The 26338-nt window shown below is 57.3% G+C and overlaps 1 protein-coding gene across 2 annotated transcripts; it reads right to left on the bottom strand.

The window, feature by feature from the left end:
• Positions 1–7625: 7625 nt before the first annotated feature.
• Positions 7626–21510, bottom strand: ZBTB21 (zinc finger and BTB domain containing 21). Of its 2 annotated transcripts, XM_058661595.1 has the most exons (3): positions 21310–21509; positions 9322–10961; positions 7626–8706 (listed from the first exon to the last, which is right to left on the bottom strand). In XM_058661595.1, exons 2-3 carry the CDS (start codon positions 10946–10948, stop codon positions 7724–7726), a joined length of 2610 nt encoding a protein of 869 aa, XP_058517578.1. In that variant the 5' UTR covers positions 10949–10961; positions 21310–21509; the 3' UTR covers positions 7626–7723. The 2 variants fall into 2 exon arrangements, with proteins under 2 accessions (XP_058517578.1, XP_058517576.1); XM_058661593.1 differs by having other exon boundaries at positions 7626–10961; positions 21310–21510.
• Between the last annotated feature and the right edge of the window lie 4828 nt (positions 21511–26338).

Genomic DNA, 26338 nt, shown 5'->3' with positions numbered 1-26338 from the left:
CGCACCAAGTGACAGTGTCTGTGTCTTTCTTTATCGCCGACTCCACGCACCCTTCCCGAGCTCCGAACTCGGCTGGAGCTGGACTCCGGCCGGCAGGTGCCAAGGTAGTGAGGTCCCCTGATCCACAACCAGGAGCCCGACTCGACCTCCTCCCTCCCTGGAGCCCATGCCAGGTATTTCACTGTCACATGCACAAACGCACTGCCAGGGGCAACAGAAATGTGGTGACGCAGCAGCTCAAGCTGTCCCCTGCGACGCTGGCACCCCGTGTCGCACCAGCCCTGGAGAAGCAGTGTTTAAAAAAAACTAACATCTTCTGCTGAACAGCTGAATCAGGAAGTAGGCAAACAGGGCCCAGCACAATGGCTCAAATGGCTAATCCTCCTCCTTCAGGTTCTGGGATTCCATATGGATGCTAATTCAAGTCTTGGCTGCTCCAGCCAGCTCCCTGCTTGTGACCTGAGAGGACAGTAGAGGACGGCCCAGAGCCTTGGGACCCTGTGCTCGCGTGGGAGACCCCAATGAATTTCCTAGCTCCTGCTTCATATTGACTCAGCTCTGGCTATTGCGGCCGCTTGGGGAGCCGATGGAAGATGTTTCTGTCTCTCCTTCTCTCTGTAACTGCTTTTCCAATAAAAGAAAAAAAAATCTTTAAAACAGTAGGCAATGGGCCTGGTGTTGAAACCTAGCGGCTAAAGTCCTCACCTTGCATGTGTCAGGATCCCATATGAGTGCCGGTTCTAATCCCGGCCGTTCTGCTTCCCATCCAGCTTCCTGCCTGTGGTTTGGGAAGGCAGTCAAGGACGGTTCAGAGCCTTGGGACCCTGCACCTGCATGGGAGACCCTGAGGATGCTCCAGGCTCCTGGCTTCGGACCGGCGCAGCTCCAGCCATTGTGGCCACTTGGGGAGGGAATCAGCGGATGGAAGATCTTCCTCTCTTTCTTCTTCTCTGTAGATTTGCCTTTCCACTAAAAAAAAAATCCTTAAAAAAATAGCCTGCAATATATACCAGGGACAGACACCAAGTTTCCTACTAATATTATCTGAAAAATAACTTGTCTGATGGTTCTTCACTTGGTAAGATTTCTTAGTTGTGTTTATCATCGGGCCCTGGTCAGGCCTGGCAACACAAAGATGAACATCTCCCAGTCTCCAGCCACTCCCCAGTTAGTGGACAAAGCAGCAGCTGGTGTGTGGCAGACAGGGCTGTGTCAGGATGGTGGGGACGGAGCTACTTGGCTGAGGTGAGGAGGAAGTAGAAAGGGTTGGGAGCTATTTCATGGAGCTGATGAGGATCAAATGTCAAGGTCTGAGACATGAGTCTGGACCCCATGCAAGCCGGCATTGCCAGGAGGCGGACCACCTGACCACAGGTCCCTGCTGTGGATCCCGGGTGCAGGACTGGAATTCCTGCATGGCTGTAGAATGCTTCCGCGTGTTCTGGTGAGAACATAGGACTCCACCTGCAAGCACACACAGCTTGTGTGAGGAACACCTGCTCTTCAACTTCCTTAAGGCACACAACGGGAGCCTGGGTTCAGCCTGTGCTTGGGAAGAACGCTTCGCCTTGGGGGTGTGGTGCCAATGCGGCGTGCGTGCAGGTGACAGAAGATGCGGGAGGTCTCTAAAGATGCAGCCAGCACCCAGAAAGCAAGCACTTTTCCATAATGTTCTATGGCAAATCGAACTCTTTCAAATACTATTTTTATGCAGTGAAGTTTGTCCCTGGAGTAGGGTATTATAAGCTCTAGGGCAGGTGCCCCATGGCTGAGCAGCTTGGGACACCAACCTAGGGGAACAAGGCTGCTACAAGATGCCCAAGCCGGCCCAAGGGGGAGGACCCAGCACTGAACACCTGCTGGGCTCTCCCCTTCTCTCTCGGTAGCTCCTGGTCTGCCAGTCAGCACCTGGTGCCAATCAGAAACATCTACAGATCAGTTCTCTAAACAGGAAAACTATCCCAGTGCCATGGATGAATCCATTAGATAGGGAAGCGAAAGGCTGTAACGCAGAAGTGTGAACTGGCGCCAGCGCTGTGGCACAGCAGGCAAGCCTGAAGCGCCAGTTTGAGTCACAGCTACTTCACCCCGATCGAGCTTCCTGTCCACATGCCTGGAATGCAGCGGAAGGCGCCCCGGTGCGTGGGCCCTGCACCCTGCTCCAGGGTTCAGGCCAGCTGTGGCCGTGGCAGCCGTTTGGGGAGTGAACGTGGTGATGGGCAATCTCTGCATCTCCCTTTCTCTGTAACTCTGCCCTTCAAATAAATCAATCTAGAAGATGAGGCACAAAACATAAAAGCTGATGGATTTTTACCATTTTTACACCAAAACAAAATCATCTTTTAATTCCCTCTTCCATGAACTTTTTACAGTGGCCTATATTTGCAGTACCAGGTTACTGCAGGCTTAAGACCATTGGAATTGGATGAGCTAGTCGGAGTTTGATTATTGGTGCCGACGCCCGAATGACTGCTTCCATGACCCAACAGACGAGCCACGCCTTCCCTTGCACATTTTTTTAAATCTATTTTATTGTATTGTTGTTGACAGTCTTTACATAGTTACTTACAGTTAAAGAAAAAAAAAGGTTCAGGGGGATAGGGAAGTGGGTAATACTATTATGTCCATATTGTTTCCATCACGTATCTGAGGTAAAGGGGGATATTGAGGGAGAAGCCCCACCTGGTTTCCCGCCCACCCCAAGTCCCGGATGTGGGGCATGCTCTGAGATATGTGCTCGAGTGGTGTTAATAGTTCTGCAGTTATGAATCGCTGCCAGTTTCGCTCAATGAGGTCGTCCACTGATTGATATGGTCCATCATAAAGTCTCCGTTTGCCCCATATTTCGCTGCTGACATATAGCTGAGATGAATGATTGATCTGTTCCGTCTTCCGTCTTTTCTTGGTTACGGTTCTGAGTCCAGCAGTTTGACTGGGGAGATCTCCAAAGAAACTTTGCGGTATTCCCAGACTAGTTTCTTGTATGTTCTAGCAAGCACAGGGCCCGGCACAGTCCATCACCCCGATCAGCTGGTGGTTTCAATTGCTGGGTTGGTTCTGTTTTCAGTCCCTACTTCCACTGGAACCAATGGGTGTTGCAGTCCAGCCTGGTTCGGCCCAGCACATACTCGGCCCTTACATCAACCAGTGGGAGCTGCAGCCTAGTCGGGGCGACCCACAATAACCCCACCAGGCCCGCCCCCTACCCTGGTTTGCCAGTATGTGTAGCAGAAGACCAGTCTGTCCCACATCCCATTTGGCTCTTGTACTTGTCAATGTGTATTAAAGCTTAGTTCTATCTAACCAACTCAACCATCCAGCCCTCACGGGTGTTGTTGAGTGCCTCTCTACCCTTGCACATTTCAAGCCCGCTAATCGTGACCTCAGCGGTGTGGAACACAATTCACGGAGGCCAAAACTCGAAGCAAAATACAGAACAAACGTACTGACTCCAATCATTCTTTGCAAAGATTTAAGCAAAGTAAAAGGTAACAGAATTGGATACAGAGAATCCTATTTTATGATGAACCACCACCAGTCCCCATCCCTCAAAAAAGAAAGGCTTATTCCTCAGCATTGACCAATTTCCCCTACTAAGGCATAGGATGATGAAACACGGTCACAAAACCGCTCAGACATTTATGGACAATCACCGTGTGTTCAGTGGAAAACTTCAAACAGGGCTGGGTTTTACGCCAGTCAGAAACAACCACCTATTGAAAATGAGCGTTTGGACCCAATACGGAAGCCTAGTGGCTAACGTCCTTGCCTTGCACACACCGGGATGCCACATGGGCACTGGTTCATGTCCCGGCGGTCCCACTTCCCATCCAGCTCCCTGCTTGTGGCCCAGGAAAGCAGTCAAGGACGGCCCAAAGCCTTGGAATCCTACACCCACAGGGGGAACCCGGAAGAAGTTCCTGGCCCTTGGCTTCAGATTGGCTCAGCTCTGGCCGTTGCGGCCACTTGGGGAGTGAATCAGCGGATGGAAGATTTTCCTCTCTGTGTATCTGATTTTCCAATTAAAAAAAAAGTTAAAAAAAAAAAAAAAAAGAGCGTTAACACCTAGGACTTTGTGGGCACTGAGGGCAGCAGGGACACGGATCCAAGGTCCTGATCTCTTTGGTTCTCAAAGGGCTGTCACTGCAGGGCAGTCTTAAAATCCCACCATCAATGCATTTCTCTTCCTCCTCCAGAATCCAAGCACACATTCTGGTCTCTCCCCAGGCAGGTGGCAGGGCGGAGACGGGGGCGCACCTGCGACCAGCAAGGATGCCCAAGATTCATGCCAACACCCAGCTGTCTTACAGTGTGGCAGCCCCAGGAGAGCTGCTCCACAATTCAGGAAAGTTCCATGGAAGCCAGTATGCAAGGACACTTGTTTAAGAATGGGTACTGGTATTATTCAAATCAGCAGAAAACATCAGAATCTGGCCCACTGGAATATGCAAATGATGGTTGCCACAGTTACAGAGGAGGGCGGAGCTTGCCTCTAGTCCAGTACGTCATTCTGACCTCAGGCTGGAACCCCGAAAGGACATCAGGAATCCCGCACACCCCCAAGGCGACAGAGCCACTGCTGGACCAGTGATGGACACCAACCAATATCTCACACCAAACAAGGACCGGAGTGACCCCCGCTTCCATGTCAACAGGCCTTTACAACTCCCCGCAGGCCCCTCTCCTTGCCTTCCAGTCCGTTTGTAGCCCCTTCTCATGTCTGTCTTTCTGCTGCAAGGCAGAAAAGCCTGCGAGCTGGGGCTTCTTTGAATAAAGATCATCTTTATTTTTCCTATACCTGGATGATGTGTTCCTTCATGGGTGGTTGGCGAATCTAACAGCAAATAATCCAATAAGTGGCTAGATAATCTACAGTGAGATCTGTAAGGAATGATACTGAATTCTTGTACTAAGAAAACTTTAGTAATTTTACTTCCCAGAAAGCTTCAGGCCATGGACTTGCACACACCCACGCACAGCAAAGGCCACCTTCGGTAGGTTAACTTCCGCTTCTACACCTTACCTGGCCAGCCAAAGTCCAGTCGGCCGGCAGACGCAGCCACCACTTGGCTGTGAGCGGTCAGTTTTGGTCTGGGCTGACAGTCACTACTCTTACTAGCACCCACGGGTGCCATGTGTGGACCATTTTCACGAAGGGGATAAGCCAACAATCCAGCCCTAGCCGAGCCCAAGTCACACTCCCCTCTCCACAAAGGCACATTAACCTCACTCTGAGTGATTTTGGTCAAGTTATAAACTAGCTCACAGGATGCCAGCGCCTTACTTTAAAACTTCTGCTGTCCGTTATCTCCACTGCTTACTCTGAGTGATAGACAGGGCTTCTTTGCTCTTCCCACCGTCGCTCCCCCCACAACACGCATAAAGGAAAAGGATGTAGGCCAGGCTTTTAGATTAACAAAAGAATATATTAAAACATCTTACATTTCCACAACTGCATGAAAAGGCAGACATCCTCAATACTTACAAGAAACAGTGGGGCTTTTTACATATTCAAAAATTAATTACAATCAGGAGAAACATCCCCAAGAATGCCTTTCCCAGATCAGGAACTGCAGCGGGGAGGCGACTCATCTTTCCGCAGGGTCTGCCTGCGGGCCGAGATAAAGTCTTTACAAAACTGTCACCGGCATAAAACAATTAATTTGTCTTTTATTATTTCATTTCTCAATATTGAAAATAGTTACACGAGTGGAAGCATACTTTATTTTTTTGACCACCAAAATAAACTCTTTCATCTAACGCTTTTTAAGGTACAGTATAAAAAGGTAATAGAAAAACCAGAACTGTAGTATAAACGTTTTTGATTCAAAATTTCATTTGAAATCTATTTTCTTGCCTAGACAAAAAATGTGAAGGAGACAGAACACCATTAATTGCTTAGATCTTAACATGTTATGTAGTCTATATTAAGACCAAAAATATTTGTTTTTTACTGATTAACAGCACTATTTTTTTTTTCTTTAAAAAAAAAAAACTCTCCCAAAAAAGTGTAACATAAAGGTTCAAGTCCTAGGATCTGAAATACGACGCCAGGCTATCGGGTGTCGCGGCATCCCCAGGGACGCGCGCTCAGCCACATGACGTGTTCACCTGAGCAAACACGGCCTTTTCTGAGGACAGCTACCAGGATGTGGGAGGCGGCAAAGGCCCCAGGTCACAGGGCATGCTCGGGCGCAGGCTTAGGGCTCGCCGTAAAATGCATAGATCTCAGCCGCACAGAGGAGGCGGCAGCCAGCAGCCACGGCCACCTCACTCTCACTTTCTTCTTCCATCCAAGCTTAACAACAAAACGGCAACTTGTTAAAAATAGTTCGAGAATTTTTTTTTTCAAGTGAGAGGATAAAAGGCAAAATTTCTTCTACCGATTTCTGTAATGTACACAGTCAGCGAGCAGTCCAGAGAGAAGGCCCGTGGGGGCCGAGGGCCACGGCCGGTGCGCAATGTTGGCGGTGAGGGTCCGTGTGTGCGAACGCAGGCTCAAGAGGGCAGCCTCGCTCTGCCCTTCCTCACAGATGAAGGACCAGCTCGAAGACAGACAGCAAGCACTGAAGTGCTCTCTGCTATCGCTCCGTTACAGGAGGGCTTCCTGTCTCAGTGCCACACTGGCCTTGGCTGAGACCTGCATGGCTTTCTGCGACAACCAGGCAGCACCGGAAGAAGAAAAAGCCCCGACACTTACGGAGCAAAAGCAGCAAAGTTCACGGTCACAAGGGTACTTATTAATCAGTGGAAGCAGCGGAGGCGTCTGGCCGTGGCCATTTCAGCCGTGGCACACGCCATGAACTGCTGGCCTGGTTACAGAGCGGGAAGGGGACTGTGTCCCCTGTGCGTGCTGAGGGACCGTGTCAGAGCTGCTGGCCCTGGGCAAGGGCTCCGCAGGACGAGCCCTCACTGCTCGGGGCAGTGTCCAGTCAGAGGCCGGCTCTGCCCTTGGCCCAGCGGCGGGGCACCCACCCCACGCACCCCACGGACCCAGGCTTGAGGCGTCACCCGTGGCCGCGCAGGCTCCTTGCCCAGGAGTGTTGGGGACTGGTTTCCTATGTCTCCTGCGGCTCTGACCGTGTTGCTAGTTTTGTTAGGTGACCAAGAGAAAATTTCATCACTTTATAAAAAAAATCCAAGTGTTACTATTGCTGATTTAGATTTACAATTTTTCATACAAAAGATGTACATGACAACAAAATACTCAATATTTCTTTTTTTAAAATCAAGTGTCAGGATAACTTACTAAAGTTGAGGTTTTCCTTTTTTAAAATTGTCTTTATTGCTAAAGTGTTCTAAGATGTGACTGTGTACAGCACACGGCCCCGCTCTGAGCTGGGGCTCAGAGAACACGTCCAGGCTTCGCAGGACTTCGGGGTCTGCAGTTACCAAAGAAGGAATTCGGACAGCATCTCACCAATCACAAACCAGGAAAAACTAAACCCACAAAATCTCTCCCCCCCAAAAAAACCCAGAAACCTCAATTACATGCTACACTGACCCCGTGGAATGAGAAACCATGTAAACTCCATTTTGACAACGACAAGATCAGACTGTCTTGTTTGCGCTCGGAACCACAATGGTGAGAAGCTGACTTCTCCAGCTGAGTGAGGACATGGCTGACGGATTCCGACTGACCCGGAGCAGTTCAGGCACAGCACCGCCGACCTCTGTGGCTCTGTGTTTTCTCTGGAGAAGACCCATTTCACAGACTGGGCCCTCAGTTGTGTGTCTGCTCGTGGCTCCAGAGACTGAAGGCCGTCTTGAATGTCCGGTGGCAGAGCTTGCACATGAACTGCCTTTTGAAGGTGATGGCCGAGAGGGGTGGGGCGTGGTAGAAGAGGGTGTCCGACTCTCGGGGTGCAAACAGTTTCTCTGTGGCCGGGGCAGCACTCTCGGGCAGGCCGCCGGTGGGGCTGTCGGGCTCCAGCGGCTGGATCTTGGGCAGCGCCGGGGGCAGGGGCGGGGGCGAGGGCGAGTTGGTGGGCGCGGGCCCCGCGCTGGCCTCCTTGTGGGCGGCCGGCTCCTCCGTGGCCTGCGCCATGTGGGACTGGAAGTGGCTCCAGAGGCGGAAGTTGGTGCGGAAGGCCTTGTGGCACACGTGGCAGATGAAAGGCTTCACGGAGCACAGCAGCTCCTGGTGCCGCTCCAGCTGCTTGTGCGCCGTGAACACCTTGCCACACTTCTCGCAGGGCCACAGGCCCGCGCCCTTCTCAGGGCCCGCGGCCTTGGGGGCCGGGCTGGCGGCGGCCGCCTCGTCCTCGGCCTCGTCCGCGGGCTCCTCCTTCACCTGGACCTTGAGCTGCCTCGACAGGCTGAGATCCTCGGGGAGGCAGGAGTCCTCCGAGTCCAAGTGCACCTGCTCCGAGGTATCGCTGCAGGCACTGGCGTCCTGGGCGGCGGCGTGGCTGTCTCTGTCGGGCTCGGGCTGCGCCTGCGGCCTGCAGGCCCCGCCGACGTCCCCGTTGTGGTCCAGCACGGGGCAGCTGGCGGCGGGCGCCATGCTGTTCTGGTTGTGTACCTCCACCTGGTGCCGCCAGATGCTGAAGGAGGACTTGAAGGTGCGCATGCACTCCAGGCAGGTGAGCTTCCTGTACTCACACCTGCCTTCGTGCTCCTGCTTGAGCTCGGCCGAGCAGAACCTGAGGCTGCAGTAAGCGCAAACGCTTGCGTTCCGGCATAAGCGCTCGTGGCTTCCTTGCTCTAGGAGAGAAGACAGCTTAGCATTACAGAGGCGGCAGTGGAAAAGCCCCCGGCTCCCCACGGGGCCCGCCACGGGAGCCTGCTCCTTCGGCTTAAGGACTCGAGCGACGCCACCGCCGCCGCCGAGGGGCTTCTCGCCCGGGTGCATTTTTAAGTGCTGCTTAAATTGAGAGAGAAAGCGACAGGCTTTTCCACAGTGCGTACAAATGTAGGCGGCTCTGCCCCGTGCGCGCAGGTTCCTCTTGCCGGCCTGCGGGGCCTGTGCGCTCCCCTGACCCTGGAAGCCGGGCTTGGCGCGCCGCAGCTTCACCAGCAGGGCCTTCTTAATCTCTCTCTCCCTCACTATGTCAATGAGCTTTCTCTGGAATTTCTCATCCAGAACGGCCTGGGCACTAGCGGCCGGTGACGGGTTCTTCACTATGCCGTGCTGGGTCTGACAGTGCGTCCAGACTTTGAAGTTGGTGTGAAACCTCTTGTGACAAATGTCACAAGCGTATGGCTTCTCGGGGTTATGGTACATGTTAGCGTGGCGGTGCAGGCCCGCCATGGACCTAAAGATCTTAAGGCAGTGTTTGCACTTAAACTTTCTGTTTGGTCTCGTCCCCTCCAACTCACCAAATTCGTCTTGATTCAAATCAGAGTCTGGGAAATGGGCGTGCTGGAGGAGAGGGGGGCTCGAGCCCGCCTCGCAGGGGTCGTCAGACACGGGGGACCCGTGCTCACTGGCCTTGGGCTTCTTGAAGGGCAGCCTCTGGTCCGCCTGGAACCGCCGCTTGGCGGGGAGTCTGCTCATGTCCTTGGGGTCATCCTCCGCTTTGACGGGCAGGTCCCTCGTGGCCGAGGAAGAGGAGGACGAGGCTGCGGCGTCGCCCACGGTGACACGGATGATGTCCGAGGGCTCCGACATCGGGCTGCTGGGCTCGGTCTTGATGCGCACCTCAGTCACGGGGGAGGCGCCCTCCCTGTCGGTGGACTGCGAGGCGCTGAAGGACCTGAGGCGGTGTGGCTGCAGCGCGGGCCGCCGCTCGTCCGGGGCGGCCGGCTTCTCACCGCCGCCACTGCCATCCTTCAAAGCGGACTTGTGGGAGAGGGCACAGAACACGCTGCCCGGGCTCTCGCCGGCCAGCACGGGGGCCCCCGGGGCTGCCTGCAGCTCTAGGGAGGGCGGGTAGACGGGCACCTGGCTGTCCATGGACAGTGAGCGCCGCAGCAGGCTCTTGACGAGTGGGCCGCTCCTGTCGATGCTCTGGGCGGCAGGGCGAGCCACGCCGCCAGCGGACGGGATCACCAAGCCCAGCTTGGAATAGTACAGCAGGCTTCTGTCCTCGTCCTGGCCGCCCCCTTTCGGTGTTTCTTGCAACAGATAGGGGGTCTCCGAGGAGCTACGCAGAGACAGTACAGGGGGCCGCGGCCTTTTCAGACACAGTTCTACGGCTTTCCCCTTCGGGAGCTGGGCGCCGGCACCCAGATTCTCCTCGCCCACCTCTCTGTCCGGCAGGGGCAGGGAAGCATTCTTCCTGGCCAGACCAGCCTTGCTGGCATCAGCCACGAGCCCGGGCTGCTCAAGGGCCTTGGCAGGGCCCCCGGGACCATCTTTCGGCCAAGACTTTTCGGTGACCAACGACAAGCTGTGCGCCAGCTCGGCCGCCTTCGGGGTGTGCGGCTTGCTGGTGCTGCCCGGGGCCGGGGCCGGGGCCGGGGCCGGCTGCGGAGCCTGGCTGGGCTCGGGTTGGCTCTGGCCGCCGGCCTTCCCTGGCGCTTCGTTCCGGCTCTGACACACGATGACACTCCTCTTCTGCGAGCTGTTGTGGTTGGTGGTGTCGTCATCCTCCACCAACACCTTCCTCCGGCTGGGGCAAGTGGGGAAGGGGGCCTGGGGGGTTCTGGAGACGATGTTGGTCAGGAAGGAGATGCCCAGGCTGTAGCCGAGCTCCTGCACGGCGGCCAGGCTGCCTTTCTCGACGAACAGCGACGAGGAGTAGATGTAGTTGAGGACGTTGTCGAAGGCGTCGGGCTCGCAGAAGTCCAGCTGGAACACACTCTGGGCCTCGTGCTCCTTGTCCGTGAAGAGACTCTGGAAGTACTCGCTGCTGGCGGCCAGCACGTTCTTGTGCGCCCGGAACTTCTGGTCGCCCACGATCAGCAGCACGTCGCACAGCTGCCCCTTGAGGCGCTCCTCGTTGAGCGCGCTCAGCAGCGAGATGGCGTGTGCCGGGTTGATGTAGTGCAGCAGGCCCTCCATGGCGCGGGCCGCCCTGAAAGACAGCAGAGCGTGAGCGGTGGCGCGGGGAGGCCTCCGCAGGGGAAGGGGCGTCAGCGGTTCCCCCACCCACCCCATTCTGCAGCCCATACTGAGGAGACCAAAGGCAGACAAAAACTCTTAGATCAATAATCTAAATGACTGTGAAAAGGGCATCCCCCAGAGAGCCGCCAGAACTCAGAGGGAATCTGGGAGCCAGAGTTTGAGGGCAGCGTGACGGTGCGGCCAGCCTAGCTGCTGAGCACGATCCCGGCGTCAGTCCTGGCTGCTCTGCCTCGGCTCCGGCTTGCCACCAACGGGCCTAAGATGGCAGAGCAGGGCCCAGGAGTTTGGGTCCTGCTACCCATGTGGGGACCAGGATGGAGCTCCTGGCTCCTGGCGTCGACCTGGCCTAGTCCTGGCTGCTGTGGTCAGAACCAGCAGTTAGGTCCACCTCTCCTTCTTTTTCTCTGTCATTCAACATTATTTTTAAAAACGTTTTAAAAAAGAAAGGAAACGAAAGTTTATGCACCGGGGCTTGGCTGCCAGTTAAGAGCCTGGGGCTGGGGTGCTGGATCTGGTGTTAGGAGCGCTTGGCTTGAGGCCTAGCTCCACCACTAGTGAGGCGGCATGGGGAGGGCCCAAGGACTGGCTGGCCGCCGGCCACCCCAGGGAAGGCCTGGCTTCAGCCTGGCCTAGCACCAGCTGCTGCGAGCACTTAGGACAGGAACCAAAGAATAGGAACGCTTTCTTTCTCACTTAAAATCAGGGGCTGGCATCATGGTGTAGCAGGGTAAGGCTCCATGTGTGAAACTGGCACCCCATATGGGTTCTGGTTCAGGCCCTGGGTGCTCCACCTCCAGTGTATCTGGGAAAGCAGGGGAAGGTGGTCCGCGTCTTTGGGCCCTGCTACCCAAGTGGGAGACCCAGCAGAAGCTCCTGGCTTCAGATCAGCCATCTGGGTAAACCAGCAGGTGCAAGATCTCTGATTCTTGCTTCTTTCCTTCCAACTCTGCCTTTTAAATCAGTAAGTCTTTAAAAAAATTAAAATGAGAAAGGTTTGCAACTTGGGGTCTTTAGTAATTTGATTCCTGGTGCTATCCCTATTAATTGACTGTAAGCATGAGTGACTAAAGTCCCTCAGGCCCGCACTACTGAGAGAACTGCTTTACCTGTGTGTACCTGGCAGGAGGCTCCAGACCTACAGAAACACGTAAGGATTCGGAAGGCTGCGCTGGAGGCATGGGTTAGGATGGTGCCAGGACACACATCCGGGCTGGCGGGCCGGGGTGGGAGTCCCCACTCCATCTGGGATTCCAACCCTGGCAATGTGCACTGTGTGAAAAGCCATGAGGGGCTGAAGTGACCGGCTTCTGTGGGGAGACACGGGGGTGCTGGGTCCCTGGCCTCAGCCTGGCACAGGTGTGATGTGGTGGGCAGTGAGGAGGAGAACCAGAATGGGGAAAATCAAAAATAAGAACAACATGGACCTTGTGCAACGGCTCAATTTGCTAATCCTCCACCTCCAAGCACTGGCCCCCTATAGGGATGTCAGTTCGAGTCATGGCTGCTTCACTTCCTATCTGGTTCCCTACTTCTGGCCTGGGAAAGCAATGGAGGGTGCCCCAAAGCCTTGGGACTCTGCCCCCTTGTGGGGGCATGGAAGAGGCTCCTGGCTCCAGAATGGCATAGCTCCAGCCATTGTGGCTATTTGGAGAGTGAACCAGTGGATGGAAGATGAAAAAACAACAGGGCCAGCGTTGTAGCCTACTGGCTAAAGTCCTCGCCTTGCACGCCCCAAGATACCACATGGGTGCCGGTTCTAATCCTGGTGGCCCCGCTTCCCATCCAGCTCCCTGCCTGTGGTCTTGGAAAGCATTCAAGGACGGCCCAAAGCTTTGGGACACTGCACCCGCGTGGGAGACCCAGAAGAGGCTCCGGGCTCCTGGCTTCGGATTGGTGTGGCCTGAGCCGTTGGGGCAGCTTGGGGACTGAATTAGTAGACGGAAGATCTTCCTCTCTCTCTCCTCCTCTGTGTATATCTGCCTTTCCAATTAAAAATATTAAAAATTAAATAAACAAATAAAAATTGTTAAAAAAAAAAAACCCACCACTACCACAATGTGGAAAGAGAAAGTCACTGCTACTGACTACTGAGCAGAGCCCAGCAGCTTCAAACCTCAGGGCGTGTTCGGCCTCTCCGGCCAATCACCCTGTAACCTGAAAATACTACTTTCTTACCAAACTGTTTCCAACACCTGCAAGAGGGAAACCTTAGTGTGGCGCCTGGACCACGATGTCACTGAAATGCTCTCCGACTCTGAACAGGAGGCGAGAGGCCTGGTGGGCAAGGCAGGCTCTGGGGCCAAGCTAGCATGGCTGCCACTTCTCTGTGTGAAGTGGATGTGACAGCTGTGTCCTCCTGCAGGGCTGCTGCAGATGGGCTGGCGACGAGCACACAGCAAGCACTCGGTGAGCTGTGAGGAACTGTCAGAAACCGCAGGGTTCCCAGGGCTTTCAGTCAGAGCCTGCGGGACCCCACAGACCAGGCCCTACTCCCCCTCTCCTCAACTTGACTCCTGCTCCCACCAGTCTGCAGGCTGCTCACCCAGGGGACCCCATGCCAGGTGGGCTCCGTACCATGGTCCCCACTGGGACACTGACTCAGAGCCCACACCTGCTGGGAGGAGTCATGCCTTTAGCCTGTGACCGACCACAGCCTCGGTCCGACCACCTCGGCTCCTGCTTGTCCCTACCCACACTATCTCACACCGGACGGTCACCTTTAATTCGTCCACTTGCAGTCACCCGGCAGGGCCCTTCCCTCTCCCAGCGCCGCCCCGCTCACAGCTGCTGCCCACAGCGGGCAACACTGAACATTCTGGGGGAAGCCCATCCAGTGCTGCCACGGGGAGCAGCCACAGATATGGAGCCAAAGGCTTAGCCTAGTGTTGGCAAAAAGGGGCTCACAAGCCCAATTTGGGGGTTGAAATGGTAATTCTGAAATCATTCTAAAACAGCAAGGCCACCACTGGAAGTGCCGGGATCCGTCCACACACACGGGCTGTCCACACACACGGGCTGTCCACACACACGGGCCATCCACACACACGGGCTGTCCACACACACGGGCTGTCCACACACACGGGCTGTCCACACACACGGGCCATCCACACACACGGGCCGTCCACACACACGGGCTGTCCACACACACGGGCTGTCCACACACACGGGCTGTCCACACACACGGGCTGTCCACACACACAGCCCGTCCACACACACGGGCTGTCCCTGGCAGAGGGTGAAGCGGGTTCCATCCTGAGGGCGAGGATGTCCAGCCTCCGTGCTCAAAGGGGGGACAAAGGGCCCCCCCCAGAATGCAGCAATCCCTGCTGTGCATGCAGCGAATGCTGCCCGAGGACTTCACTCCTTCATTCACACGGGAGGGCACTCAGAAGGCAGGGAAGCATGGTCACAGCCAAGGCAAGGCAGGGGACATCGACCAGCAGGCACAATGTGCACACCTGGCAGGCTGCTACCAGGCCTTGGCTGTTCCCAGGGAGGCCAACAGGCAGCCTCTGGAAGGTTCTGAGCAGGGCCAGGACAAAGCCCCATCTCCCGCTTTATTGGGATGGGCCTGGCCATGTAACTGTGAACAGAGCTGGAAGTGGGGGGACGGGACAGGGACAGAGAGCTCAGGTGGCAAGAAGTCCACAGCAATGGGCTGAGAGACGGCGGCCTGGACCAAGCAGGGTGAGTACAGGCAGCGAGAGGAGGGAAGGTGAGGGTCAGGGATGGTTCCAAATTCTGCCAGGAGAATTAAGCAACGTCTTGTGGAGAGCCAGGGCTCGACAAACCCAGGGCTCTGATTTCTGCAAGGAATTCACCCTTGATGACCTTATTGGGCCAATGCTTGCAGGGAGTCTTCCCCTGAGGACCCCAAACCAAGACATGAGAGGAACCTGGGGCCTAGGTGCAGACCAAGGCACCACGATCTGCGAGGACATGTGGGCTCGTATGACCCTCAACACGGAGCTGTCACCATGCCACAGACCACCCGCAACCTATGGCCACGTAGGGTGCTTCCACCTTGATGCCTTCTTCCGGTGAGTGCGCTCTCTGTTCACTCTGAGGAACAGGCTGGGTCCCCAAGGGCTGCTGTCTATAAATGAAATTGTCTTGGAGAAGGAAATGGTAACAAAGTTCCTCCCAGTCAACCTGCCAGACACTGGTCCCCTCGAACTAACTAGTGATGGTTACCGTGGCTACAGGAAGTACGTGGACACCACAGTGACCTCAGCCAGAGATCTGGCACACCCCATAGGCATACAAGGCCCCGTACGGGCCAATGATGGACAAAGGCCAACATTTCCTCTCCTATCAGGACCCAAGCAGGGCCGATGCCAGCACCCACGTCAGAAGAGGTATAAAACCTGTCTCGCTACCCAGCCTGTCCTTCCCACTTGCGGTCCTCTCCTCTCCTGTCCATTCCTCCACCGCACGGGAAAGGCCCAGGAACGGACTGCTCTTTGCTTAATGAAGGCCTGTTTGTACTCGGCTGGTCGGCAAAGCTAACAGCTAGAAGTGCATGGACCAGCACGCTTCGTCTGTAAGACAGCTTGCCCGCACAGTCGCCGAGGATGCCCAGCTGCCGGTGGGCCAGGGCACAATGGTCTCATGGCACTCACTTGCCACTCCATTCTCTTCAACACCAGTCGGGTCATCCACAGAAGCCCAGGTCTGGGCACCCACTCTGTATGTACAGCCATCCAGAAGCAGGTGCTGTTAGCGTCACCACTTGATGGATGGAGACCCAGGGCAGAGGCTGAAAGGATGGCCCGATGGTCATGGAGATGGTGAGAAGCAGAACAGGGGTCACCTGACTTGGCTCCACAAAGCAGGCTCTTAGCCCCGAAACTCCAGCACCTTCGGGCTTCTCTGTAAACTTCCGTTTGACAAGCGGAGAGACCCAAGGTCACTCAGTGGGTGGCAGGGCAGCCTGGGTGGTCAGGTCTCCCATCACTTGCTCCTCACACCTGGGCCTCCGACCTGCACTCTGCTCCACACTGGAGGATGGCGCTCTCACACGCACAGCCCGCCTCACACGGCGCCCAGCCCGAGCCCACCCAGCAGCGTGGGCTGGCAATGTGGACCCGGGACAGAGGTGGACACCGGCCAGCTGACGCTATCAGACCAGGAGGGGCTGGGCAGGACAAAAGGGACTCCAGGAACAGAGCGTGGCTTCATGGAGAGAAGGCAGGGAACTGGGGGTGGAGGCTGCAGCCATGTGACATGTAGGGAGAAGTGGCCACACTGTAGATGGTGGCAGGAGGAGGTGTGAGGACCCTGGGAGCACAGCAGGGCCAGTCAAGGACGAAGGAGTAGGACGTCACTCCCTGTCACTCCAAGATCTAGAAATTGCACGTTCTTTGAGAGAAGGGCTGGTGCTGTGGAGCAGTGGATTAAGCTGTTATCCACGATGCCGGCATCCTGTATGGGTGTTGGTTGGAGCCCTGGCTGCTCTATTTCCCAACCAGCTCCCTGCTGATGCGCCTGGGAAAGCAGCGGACTGTGGCCTGAGTACTTGAGTCTGCACCACATGGGGGATCTGAACGGAGTTCCAGGCTCCTGGCTCCAGCAGGCCCAGCCCCAGCCAGGCTGGGGAATGGATCAGCACACGGAAAGCTTTGTCCCCTCCTCTCTCTAATGCTGCCTTTCAAATAAATACACACATCTTAAAGAAAAAGACCCTTGCTTTCAAACTTGTAGTTACTAAGCCTTGGAAACAGCGGGCCCTTAGCTGGCTAGCTGCAGGCAGAACATGCTGCTTTTTGTGTTTTGCTAAGAGTACATACTCGTCTTGCATCTGACAACCTAAGCATAGAGTCAAAACCACAAATGTGGGGAAGCCTGGTGGCTGAGCGCCGTGAGGGTCCGGAGCCCCCTGTGGCGTGGTGAGTGGGCAGACCCAACTCTCCAACCTTCGCTCTTGGCTCCACGCTGTCCTGTCAGCCCAGCCCTGCGGCTGGGTGTGCTGGCTCCTCAGGGCGTCTCTGACCTGGATACAGTCAGTCTCCCACACGTCACACCACATGTTTGACGGATGCATCACATGTGCACACACGGGGGCTACTCGACTGGCGGCGTGACGTCCTCACATCCGTCTACGCCACTGCCCCATGCGGCATCCTGTCTGCTGTCAGCTGTGTCTTGGCGACCCCGAGCTGCTGCCCAACCTGGTGAAGGGCAGACAGTCCACCAAGTGCTGCCCAACCCGGAGACCCAAGTTCAAGGTCTGCAGTGTGGTTTCCACTCAACGTGTGCTGTGTCTCTGGAATCTAAAAGTACAGAAATCCGAAGTGGAGGCCAGGCGGGGCTGTGCAGTACTGCTGCTGTCCCTGCCTGGCCCGTTTCCACTGCCCAGTCATCCCTGCAGAGGCTGGCCCAGTCATTAGGAGAAGTGGTGGTGGCAGCTGGCAACTGCCACAGAGGACGATCGGATGCCCCAGCAGGGCCAGTACTAACCGCTGACCGGACACGGGAATCCTTGCCCACGTCTTTCCACACTCCACCAGACCCTACTCTATGCTGCTGCCTGGAATTGCAAAATAAGGGCATCACGGCGGTCAACCTCTGGTGGAGCACAGCCTGGTTCTGTGAGCAGCCTGGGCCTTTCAGAGCAGGGCGTGAGCACACACTCCTAGCACCAGCTCGAGCCTGGGGTCTTTGGGAGAACAGATGGCCCAGGTTGGACAGCCTGGGCTCTCTGACCTCAACCCCTCCCCGTGCACCCCTTCCTTCCTCTGAGTCGGAGTGAGAGTGGCTGGCAGAAGTCCACAGACGCCATTCCTGGAGGAAGTGGCTGGCCAGCGGGTTGCAGGGTGGGTGAGGATGCAGTGCTTACAAGCAGTCACTAGGGCGCCACAGCAGCCTCAGCCCCGCCAGGGCCCTCAGGCGAGGGGCTGGGGGACCCCAGCTTAGCACAAACCAGTCCAATCGAAGCCCTTCCTACTTGACGCCTACGGCGGGCAGGAGCTGGGGGAAGGTGTGCAGTTCTGAGCTCAGCACAGTGAGGGGTCAGTTCAGACGCCAGCAGGAAGTGAGAACAGCAAGCCAGGCGACAGCACTGTCACCCGCTTTCACGTTTTAGACTAAAACCTAGACCAAGGCATCACAGCTACAGGGCAAACTGCTCAGGCCTAGTCCAGAGCACCCTTAACTACTCCCCGACATCCAAACATGACCCTAAGACTGAATGCTAGAAACACGGAGCCTCTGGAATGCTGGAGACTGCGCCCAGGGGCCTGGTCCCGGGAAACACCTGGGCACCCCACGACCCACGCTGGGCCCTGGGACACACAGCCCTCGCCCCGGCCCTTCGTGCTCCTGCTGGATCTGGCCGGTCAACAGCCGGTTGGTGCTGAGGTCGCTTCTCCCTCACTGGGGACAGTGACAGCGCAGTATCTGCAAAGCATCTCCGCTTCTCAGATTTCAAAGCCACACTGACTGCCAGGGTCCCCAGAGGGGTTGCACTACTGCCATGTGTCACTCCCGGCCATGTTCACAGCCCCGCACTCTCTCTGGGGTTCACTGTGGCGGCCCCAAGCCGGCTCTGGCCCGTCAGCTGCGTCTCTGGTCACACTCGCTGGCTGTGTTCTGGCCGCCACAGTCTCCTTCTCCCCTGTGGGAGGGGGGGCACACCGGCAATGCTGGGCTGGCGGAAGCTTCTCCCTGGCCCAGGGTCTGAGGACACATCACCAGTGAAGGCAAGGCAGCAGCCACGCCGCGTCAGGCCTGCTACATGGATCCGCACAGTTGACTGGGTGGTCTGCGTCTTTTCTGGCCCAGTTTCTTCTAATTAGTCTTCATTTAAAACCCAAGAGCAACCTGCACCTCTACAGTAAATTCCTTTCCAATCAAGCCCATCCCAAAGTCGCTGCTGCTGTTACTAAGGAACTCGCTCTCGCCCTGCTGCCTTGCTTCCTTCCAGCTTTCCCAGCCTTCCCAGTCCCTGCTGCTGGACCCGCCCAGCTCGCACACCAGGCCTGATGAACACCCCTGAGGCTGCACCTGAGCCACAGAGCACACAGCAGGGTGCCAAGCGGGCTTAGCGCTTGCTGCATGCCACAACAGAAGCTGAGCGGGTGCTGGGGCTGACGATGGTGGAGGGACCCGGGGGTACAGCCAGGCGATGCTGGAGGCAGCGTCCCAGCCGAGACCTAGACCTTGAACGGAGTCAGCCCCCACCCTGGTGAAAACAGCAGTGCACTGGCACTGTGGCCTGGTAGGGTGAGCAGCTGCCCACGGTGCCAGCCTCCCATACAGACACCAGCTTCGGTCCTGGCTGCTCCACTTCCTGTCCAGCTCCCTGCGGACGCACCTGGGAGAGCTGTACAAGATGCTGCCTGGGCCCTGGATGTTATGTAAGTTAAGATGAAGGTCTTGGGGTGTCCTGGCAAGAAGCGCTTAGCACAGGCACAGAGAGAGGGAGGGCTTGGGCAAAGGTGCCACCTTGGCGAGCCGAGGAGCCAGGTCCCAGGAGCAGCCTGGCCTGCCAACACTGCCTGAACTTTGTGGAGTCTGCTGCTGATGCTGTCCCAGTGCATGGCGGCCCTGTACTGCCCAGGCAAACTGTGCCACCTTCCTTGCTGATTCCGCTCTTGGCAAGCACGTGCCTGCTCTCAGCCCTGGCCTCAGGGGCCCCATGCTGCTGCCCACCTAGATGCCCCCAGCAGGAATGTCAGAGGCCCCCCACTGTCTGCCCACCCCACAGTGAACACCTGCCGGCTCACCAACAGAGGGGGCTCTGGCTTCCCCAGCTCACGTCAGGTAGTCTGCTCTGTGTTCAGTCGGTGATGAAATCCCCTCTGGATGCAGTTCCCAGATGGAGCCATCACCGCAGGCCAGCATGTGACTCCGCTCGCCTGTCTGCAATGATGCAACTGCTTCGGCTGAACTCATGGTGCACTCAGCTTCCTCCCGGGATTCCACGCCACCCTAACACCCGGCGCTGGGCCTGGCTGGGCATCTGCTGGGCAAACCCGGGCCTGCTCCCCGTCATTCCCGGCTGCATCACCGAGCCCAGCATATGGCACCTTGCTTTGCTTCTTCTAGATCTTTGCAGCTTCTCTCTCCCTCAGAGCCACGGGTGCCACCGGCCAGCTCCAGTTCCAATAAAGCACCACCTCAAATTCCTACAATCTTTCAAACCTCAATATTCAGGGGTCAGCTTAAACTCAGTGACCAGCAGTCAGTAAGAGGGTGCTGGACTTGATTCCAAAGGAATGAAGCTTTTCTAACACCCGTTTTAAGTTGTGGCACGGCTGGTGAGGCCCAATGCCAGCCACACCAGCGCCCCACCTGAACGAGGGTCGGCTCAGCCTGGGAAAGCGGCAGAGGAAGGCCGTGGCGCCGGGGCCCTGCACCCACGTGGGGCCCTGCTCCTGGGTGCTGCCGCCATTTGGGGACGGAGCCAGCGTTCGGGAGTGCGGGGGGAACAGGGCCGACTGGGTGACTCAGGGTCGGGAGCGCCTGTCCCCTCACCGGGCTCTGCTGCAACACGCGGCTTGGGGGCGGACAGGCTCGCGCCCTCCAAGCAGAGCAGAGCCAACGCCCAGGCCGGGCGATCGCTGCTGGGCTGCACCTCTAAGGCAGCCCGCACAGCTAAGAGCCGGCTCCCATCAGCGCTCCGCCATGGGCGCAGGGGGCTGCAGGGCGCTCGCCGGGGCCACTCCCTGCCAGCCGCCTGGCAGGGACCACGGGCGCCGGACAGTGCAAGAGCGCAGGGCCTTCGGAGACCCGAGCCCATCTGCACGAGGGGCCGCCGGGCGGTCATGCCCGCCCCACTGCCCAGCCGGGCCAGCGGCAGGTGCGGGACGCCCACGGCCGCCGACCTGCTTCCGCACGGCAGCCCCCATCCCCCGTCCAGAACCGGCTTGTGCGCGGGTCCCCCCGCACCCCACGAGAGGCGTTTCAACGGGCTCCGCGTGGGAGGACGCGAGGCCAGGTAGCACAGCGCGTCCGCCGCCCCCGGGGCAGCCCGGCCGAGTCGAGCGCCCCAGCCAGTCAGGGCAGGGAGCATGCGCAGCTGCGAGGGCGAGGCCAAGTACGGGCAGGGGGCATGCGCAGTGTGAAGGCACAATCGGCTACGTGGGAGTCGGGGCATGCTCGGTGAGCGCCCGGGGCCCCGCGCAGGCGCAGAAACGGCCGGAGCCCGCCACCCCGCTGGTGAAGAAAAAAAAAAAAAGAGGCGAGAAATCACCTCAGAGTTACGTCAGGAAAGGCCGCGTTCTGCGGGGCGGCCGCAGCCCCCCACCCGAGGCCCTCGCAGTTCCGCCGGCACGAGAGACGTGACGGTCACTCACCGCTCTTTCGGCCCCGAGGCCGACGCCGAGCCCCCGTTTCCGCTCACACTCGGCTCGCGCGCGCCGCAGCCGCCGCTGCCGCCGTGATTCCATCCATCTTGAATTTGACGTCATCCCACACCAGGGATGAAGTCATCGCCGGCAGCGCTCGTCACGTGCGCGGGTCTGTGATTGGCCTGCGGGCGCCGGGGGTGGGCGGGGCGCCGGCGGCCGGGGGCGGGGCGGGGGGCCTGGGGGCGGGGCGTGGGGCGTCGCGCGCGGCGTGGCCGTGGCCGCCGCATCCGGCGCGCTCGGGCTCTGAGGGAGCGGGCGGCGGGCGAGGCGGGGAGCGCCGCTTGCCGGGGAGGCGACGCGCGGTGCCCCTTGTGCCCGCCGCCGGTCAGGACTCGGCCGGCTGACGGAAGCCGCGGCGGCCGCTGAGGGTGGGGGGTGCGGCGTGCCTCGGAGGGCCGCCCACGCGCCGTGGCTTCCGAGTGTGGGGCGGCCGTCGGGCGGGCCGACCTCGGAGTGGAGCTCCCCGTGGGGCGCTGAGGGGACCCCGAGAGTGGCCCGAGGTGGTGTGGGGGCCTTGGGACGGCCTCTCCTGTCAGCTTCGCTGGCACCTGCTTGTCAAGCCACTTCCCAGACCAGAAAAACTTGCAACAGTTTATTGAGTTCAACGATGAGTAGCAGGCAGCACGCTTCATTTCTGTTTCTCACTCAGCCCCTGGTAGACGCGTGGGTGCTCCCGCCTGAGTCGGACAACCCCGTGGCTTAGAAAACTCGCTTGGGATTGGGAGGCAGACACTGGGGCAGAGAGGCTGCCAGCGGCTCTGAGAACGTGTTGGGGTGTCGGGGCGGCAGCAGCTCCCAGGAGCCCCTCTGACGTGCAGTCCGTGGGACCTTACAACCTGTTTTAAATCTTTGCTGGTGCAAAAGATTAAATCCTTTTTCGTTTTTCAGAGCTGGTTTTGGGAGCTTGCGTTTACACACAGGGCCACGGGCAGGTCAGTGGTACAGGGCTTGAAGGGGTCAGTGGAATGCATGATGGGAAAAATTTAAACCTTAACTTTCGCTGGTCTTTGGTGGTAGGATCTTGAACCTAAAAATCTTACAGATATTTAAAAATTTTGAAGAATGTCTTTTGCATTTGAGCTGCGATGTGAAAACAGAAAATGGCACTGTGTTTATTTAAGATTTTATTTTTACTAGAAGCTAGGGATAGAGATCTTCCATCTGCTGGTTCACTCCCCAAATGGGCCTGTCCAGAGCCAGGAGCCAGGAGCCAGGAGCTTCTTCCAGGTCTCCCGCACAGGTGCAGGGTCCCAAGGCTTTGGACTGTCCACCGCTGCTTTCCCAGGCCACAGCAGGGAGCTGGATGGGAAGTGGAGCTGCCAGGACTAGAACCAGCGCCCATATGGGGTGCTAGTGCTGCAGAGGCTTAACGTGCTGCAACCCATGTGCTGGCCTCCTTGCTTTGTGTGTGAAAGGAGCAGATGCTGTGTTTCAGAGGTACCAGCCTTAGCTTGGACTGGAGAGCCAGAATGAGAGCTGGAGACCTGATGTTCCTGTCCTCAACTGCCATGCCACCTGCCTGCAGCCCCTTCTGGCTTCCCATGCACACTCGGGGGGCCCCCCCATGTGCGCTGTCCCTGTCGTGTGGTCTCCTATGTCCCAGGGCCAAGAGCAGGTGCAGTCCTCGGCTCCTCCCTCCCCCTTGTTTGGCTCCATGCTGGGCCCTCCCCGGCTGATCTCAGTGTCTCTGATAATGTCATCACTTTATCTGTCCCAGTTTCCTCACTGCTCTAACAGCCTGCGCAGTTTTTCTGTTTTCCCTCACGGGAGCAGTCGTCTTTAAAAGCTAGTTATCCTGCCGTGTCTTTGCTCAAACTGCAGCCTGTAAGAGAGAAATGACTAACCCACCCCCTTCCCTGCCTCCCAACACACAGATGGAGAGGGAGAGAGAGCCAGCACGGGCAGTGTCTGGGTTACTTCCCCACTGTCTAACAGCCAGCGCACGGTCAGGGTGAAGCTAGGAACCAACAGCTGCATCCGGGTCTCCCACCTGGGTGGCCGCCATCAATGCATTGCCTCCCAGTGGGGCAGTGGGGGCCGAAAGCTGGCCCAGAAGGAGGTATTGGAGCTGGAGCTCAGGCGATCCTACCACGGGCCACAGCACCCACCCCAAGGCATGCTGTTTTCATGGGCGTCTCACCTTGCATGCTGAATGCCCTTGGGGTCCCACTGCCTCTGCCCCCAAGAGGCAGTGGGGGGGCTCTGCTCCCCTTAGGCCCCCACAGCCCCTTGTGTTGGTTTTGCTCATGGCCTGTATATGGGAGGTCCTGCAGGAGGTGTGTTCCCCTGCCTGTCCAGTGTTTGTCACGTAGCTTATCTACACGGAGGCACCCCAAGCAGGCCCCTGGCACGACACACATACGAAGTGTGTGCAAAGTCAGTTTCTGTGGGCACCTTCCTGTTAGACATGCCCGTCTGCAGAACCCACGGCTGTGCACGCCGCCAACAGTGGGACTTCCTGTCTGCTTTCTGCCTGTGCTGCTCTTCTGTCCCCTTCGGGGCTGCTGGCTGCCTGCTACTTGACCCAGAAACTTAATGATTATTTCAGTTTTGGTATTCAGCTGTCACTAAATCCCAGCTATCTATGTCCCCCTCCCAAGGATTTATTTATTTTTAATTTATTTGAAAAGTAGAGTTGCAGAGAGGAGAGGAAAAGAGGGTTTCTCCAGCCGCCAGTTCACTCTCCAAATGGCCACAGTGGCCAGAACTGGGCTCATCAGAAGCCAGGAGCTTCTTCTGGGTCTCCTACGTGGGTGCAGGGGCCCAAGCACTTGAGCCATCTTTTGCTGCTTTCCAAGGCGCATTAGCAGGGAGCTGGATGGGAAGTGGAGCTTCCCATCAAGCCAGGGCTTGAACTGGCACCCACACTGGATGACTGTATCTCAGGTGGAGGCTGTTTGTATAACAACCGCAGTGACTCCGGGACACTGTCCATTGCTGCGTGCCACAACGCTAGCTCCCAGGCTACCAGTCTGATGTACCCATTTCTGGCTACCAGTATCTGCCAGTCAGAGGCTGCTTAGCCCAGCCCCAGTTCCAGTTTCGCTTCCTTCCCTGCCCGGTGTCATCTGTTTTTAATCTAACTCATCTTTCTCCGGTCACCTGACTGCCTTGCACGCTGCCCTCCAGTGGCTTGCGGTGGCTTGCTGTCTTCCCTGTGTCTGACTGAAGGTGCCTTGCTGCTGCCTGCCTCTGCCTAGGGCTGTCCACCGCCAGCCGTGCTGAGCACACCCCTGCTGAGGCTTGCGGTGTCTGCACTGGGTCTGACGGACAGGTGCCGTGTAGGTGGCCTTGCCCAGGGCTCTTCACCGCCAACATTCTGACATGGGGTTTCCCAGAAGCCTGGCACCCCGATTTCTGTCCTATGGGGTCAGGCAGGCCTGCGCTGCTGTGTCCTCCCTGTGCCTGGGCTGTTCCAGTCTGCTCTGTGTGTTCATTGGTAGCAAGGCCAGGCCTGCCAACCTGAGCCTTCTCAGAGTCCCGAAACCTTGCTAGGGCTGTGCCCGGGGCAAGAGCTTCCCCTCCAATGCCCTGTTGCAGGGGTGGCCCTGTCAGTGGTGTTTGTAATACTGGAGTCCTATTTGTGTTTCTTGTGCCAGACACACACACACACACATACACACACACATCCCTTCTGTGCGTTGTGGGAGGAAAAAAAAGATTAGAGATTGTTGTGACAGACTACCACGGCGACTCGGTGGTTTCCAGACAGCAGCCATCAATCCTGCCTCGGCTCTGCAGGCCACGTGTCTCTCCTCGGTGTCATGGGGGTGGACGTCAGGGTGCCAGCAGGGCCACCCCCATTCCTGGCCTCTTCTAGCTCCAGTCGCTGCTGGCATGCCTGGGCTCATGGCCCTTTGCCCTGGCCACTGTCACCACAGTCCCACCACCTCTGTTCTCTGAAATTTCTCTGCTTGTCCCTCAGCAAGACGCTTGTGGTACACCAGACAGCCTGCCTCAAGATCTTTGCAGAGACCCCTCCCCACCTTCCCTGTAAAAATACCTTAGTGAGTGCAGACGCAGGCCCCTGGGGCCTGTAGGAGTATGGAACACGCAACATCCCTTCCTCTGTGTGACAGAGAAGGCAGAGGGCGGCACAGGGCGGGGGCAGCCAGGAAGGTGGCAGGGTGCTACCTCCATGGCTTATTGTAGCCGCCATGGTGGTGAGTGCCATGTCACAGCCTCAGGCAGGCCTGAGCACATGGCTCGCAGCACACTGCAGCAGGCTCACAGTGGTTGGAGTGATTGGATCCGTGGGTTGGGAAAGTCCTGCTTTTCAAGCATTGTCTGGGGCCAGCACAGTGGTGCAGTGGGCCGATCCTCTGCCTTGTGGTGCCGGTGTCCCATATGGATGCGTTTTAGTCCCAGCTGCTCCACTTCCCATTCAGCTCTCTGCTAATGCACCTGGGAAAGCAGCAGAGGACGGCCCAGTGCTTGGGCCTCTGTGTCCACATGGGAGAGCCAGAAGAAGCTCCTGGCTTCCAGTTCCAAAATTAACTCGACTCTGGCTGTTGTGACCATTTGGGAAGTGAACCAGTGGCTGGAAGCTCTCTTGTCTCTCTCCTTGTGTCTCTATAAAATCTGCCTTTCAAATAAAAAATTCTTTAAACATTGTCATCCAAGACATGGGGTAGCAGTCTCCAGAGCCAGCTCATTCAGAAACCTCCATTGCTGGAGATTTTTCACTGAAGGACCTCACATGTTCCACCTCTCCCTGCTTTTCCCCCAACTGTTGTGTTCTTACTCCTCCAAGAAGAGCTTGAGCCTGCAGCTCAGTGCACAAGTGTCCCTGGGGGGCGCTGGGCTGCACCCACTCCCCAGCCCCCAGTGTGCGGGAGGCCGTTGTGTGGAACAGGTGTAGTAGCCCTCCAAGTTTGACAGTGAACTCTGGGGGGGATATGAAGATGGGGCTTTCTCCAGTGTTACCCCTGACGGAGCCACCTCAAGAGGGCTCGTTGCACAGCTGTCCCATGCC

The sequence above is a fragment of the Ochotona princeps genome, chromosome 3, assembly GCF_030435755.1.
Source record: "Ochotona princeps isolate mOchPri1 chromosome 3, mOchPri1.hap1, whole genome shotgun sequence".
Classification (NCBI taxonomy): Eukaryota; Metazoa; Chordata; class Mammalia; order Lagomorpha; family Ochotonidae; genus Ochotona; species Ochotona princeps.
Note: the sequence above shows the minus strand (reverse complement) of the source record. Positions and strands in the feature narration are given on the sequence as shown.

Coding starts and splice junctions, on each gene's coding strand:
- ZBTB21 (XM_058661593.1), bottom strand. CDS start 10,948: ATGGAGGGCCTGCTGCACTACATCAACCCGGCACACGCCATCTCGCTG.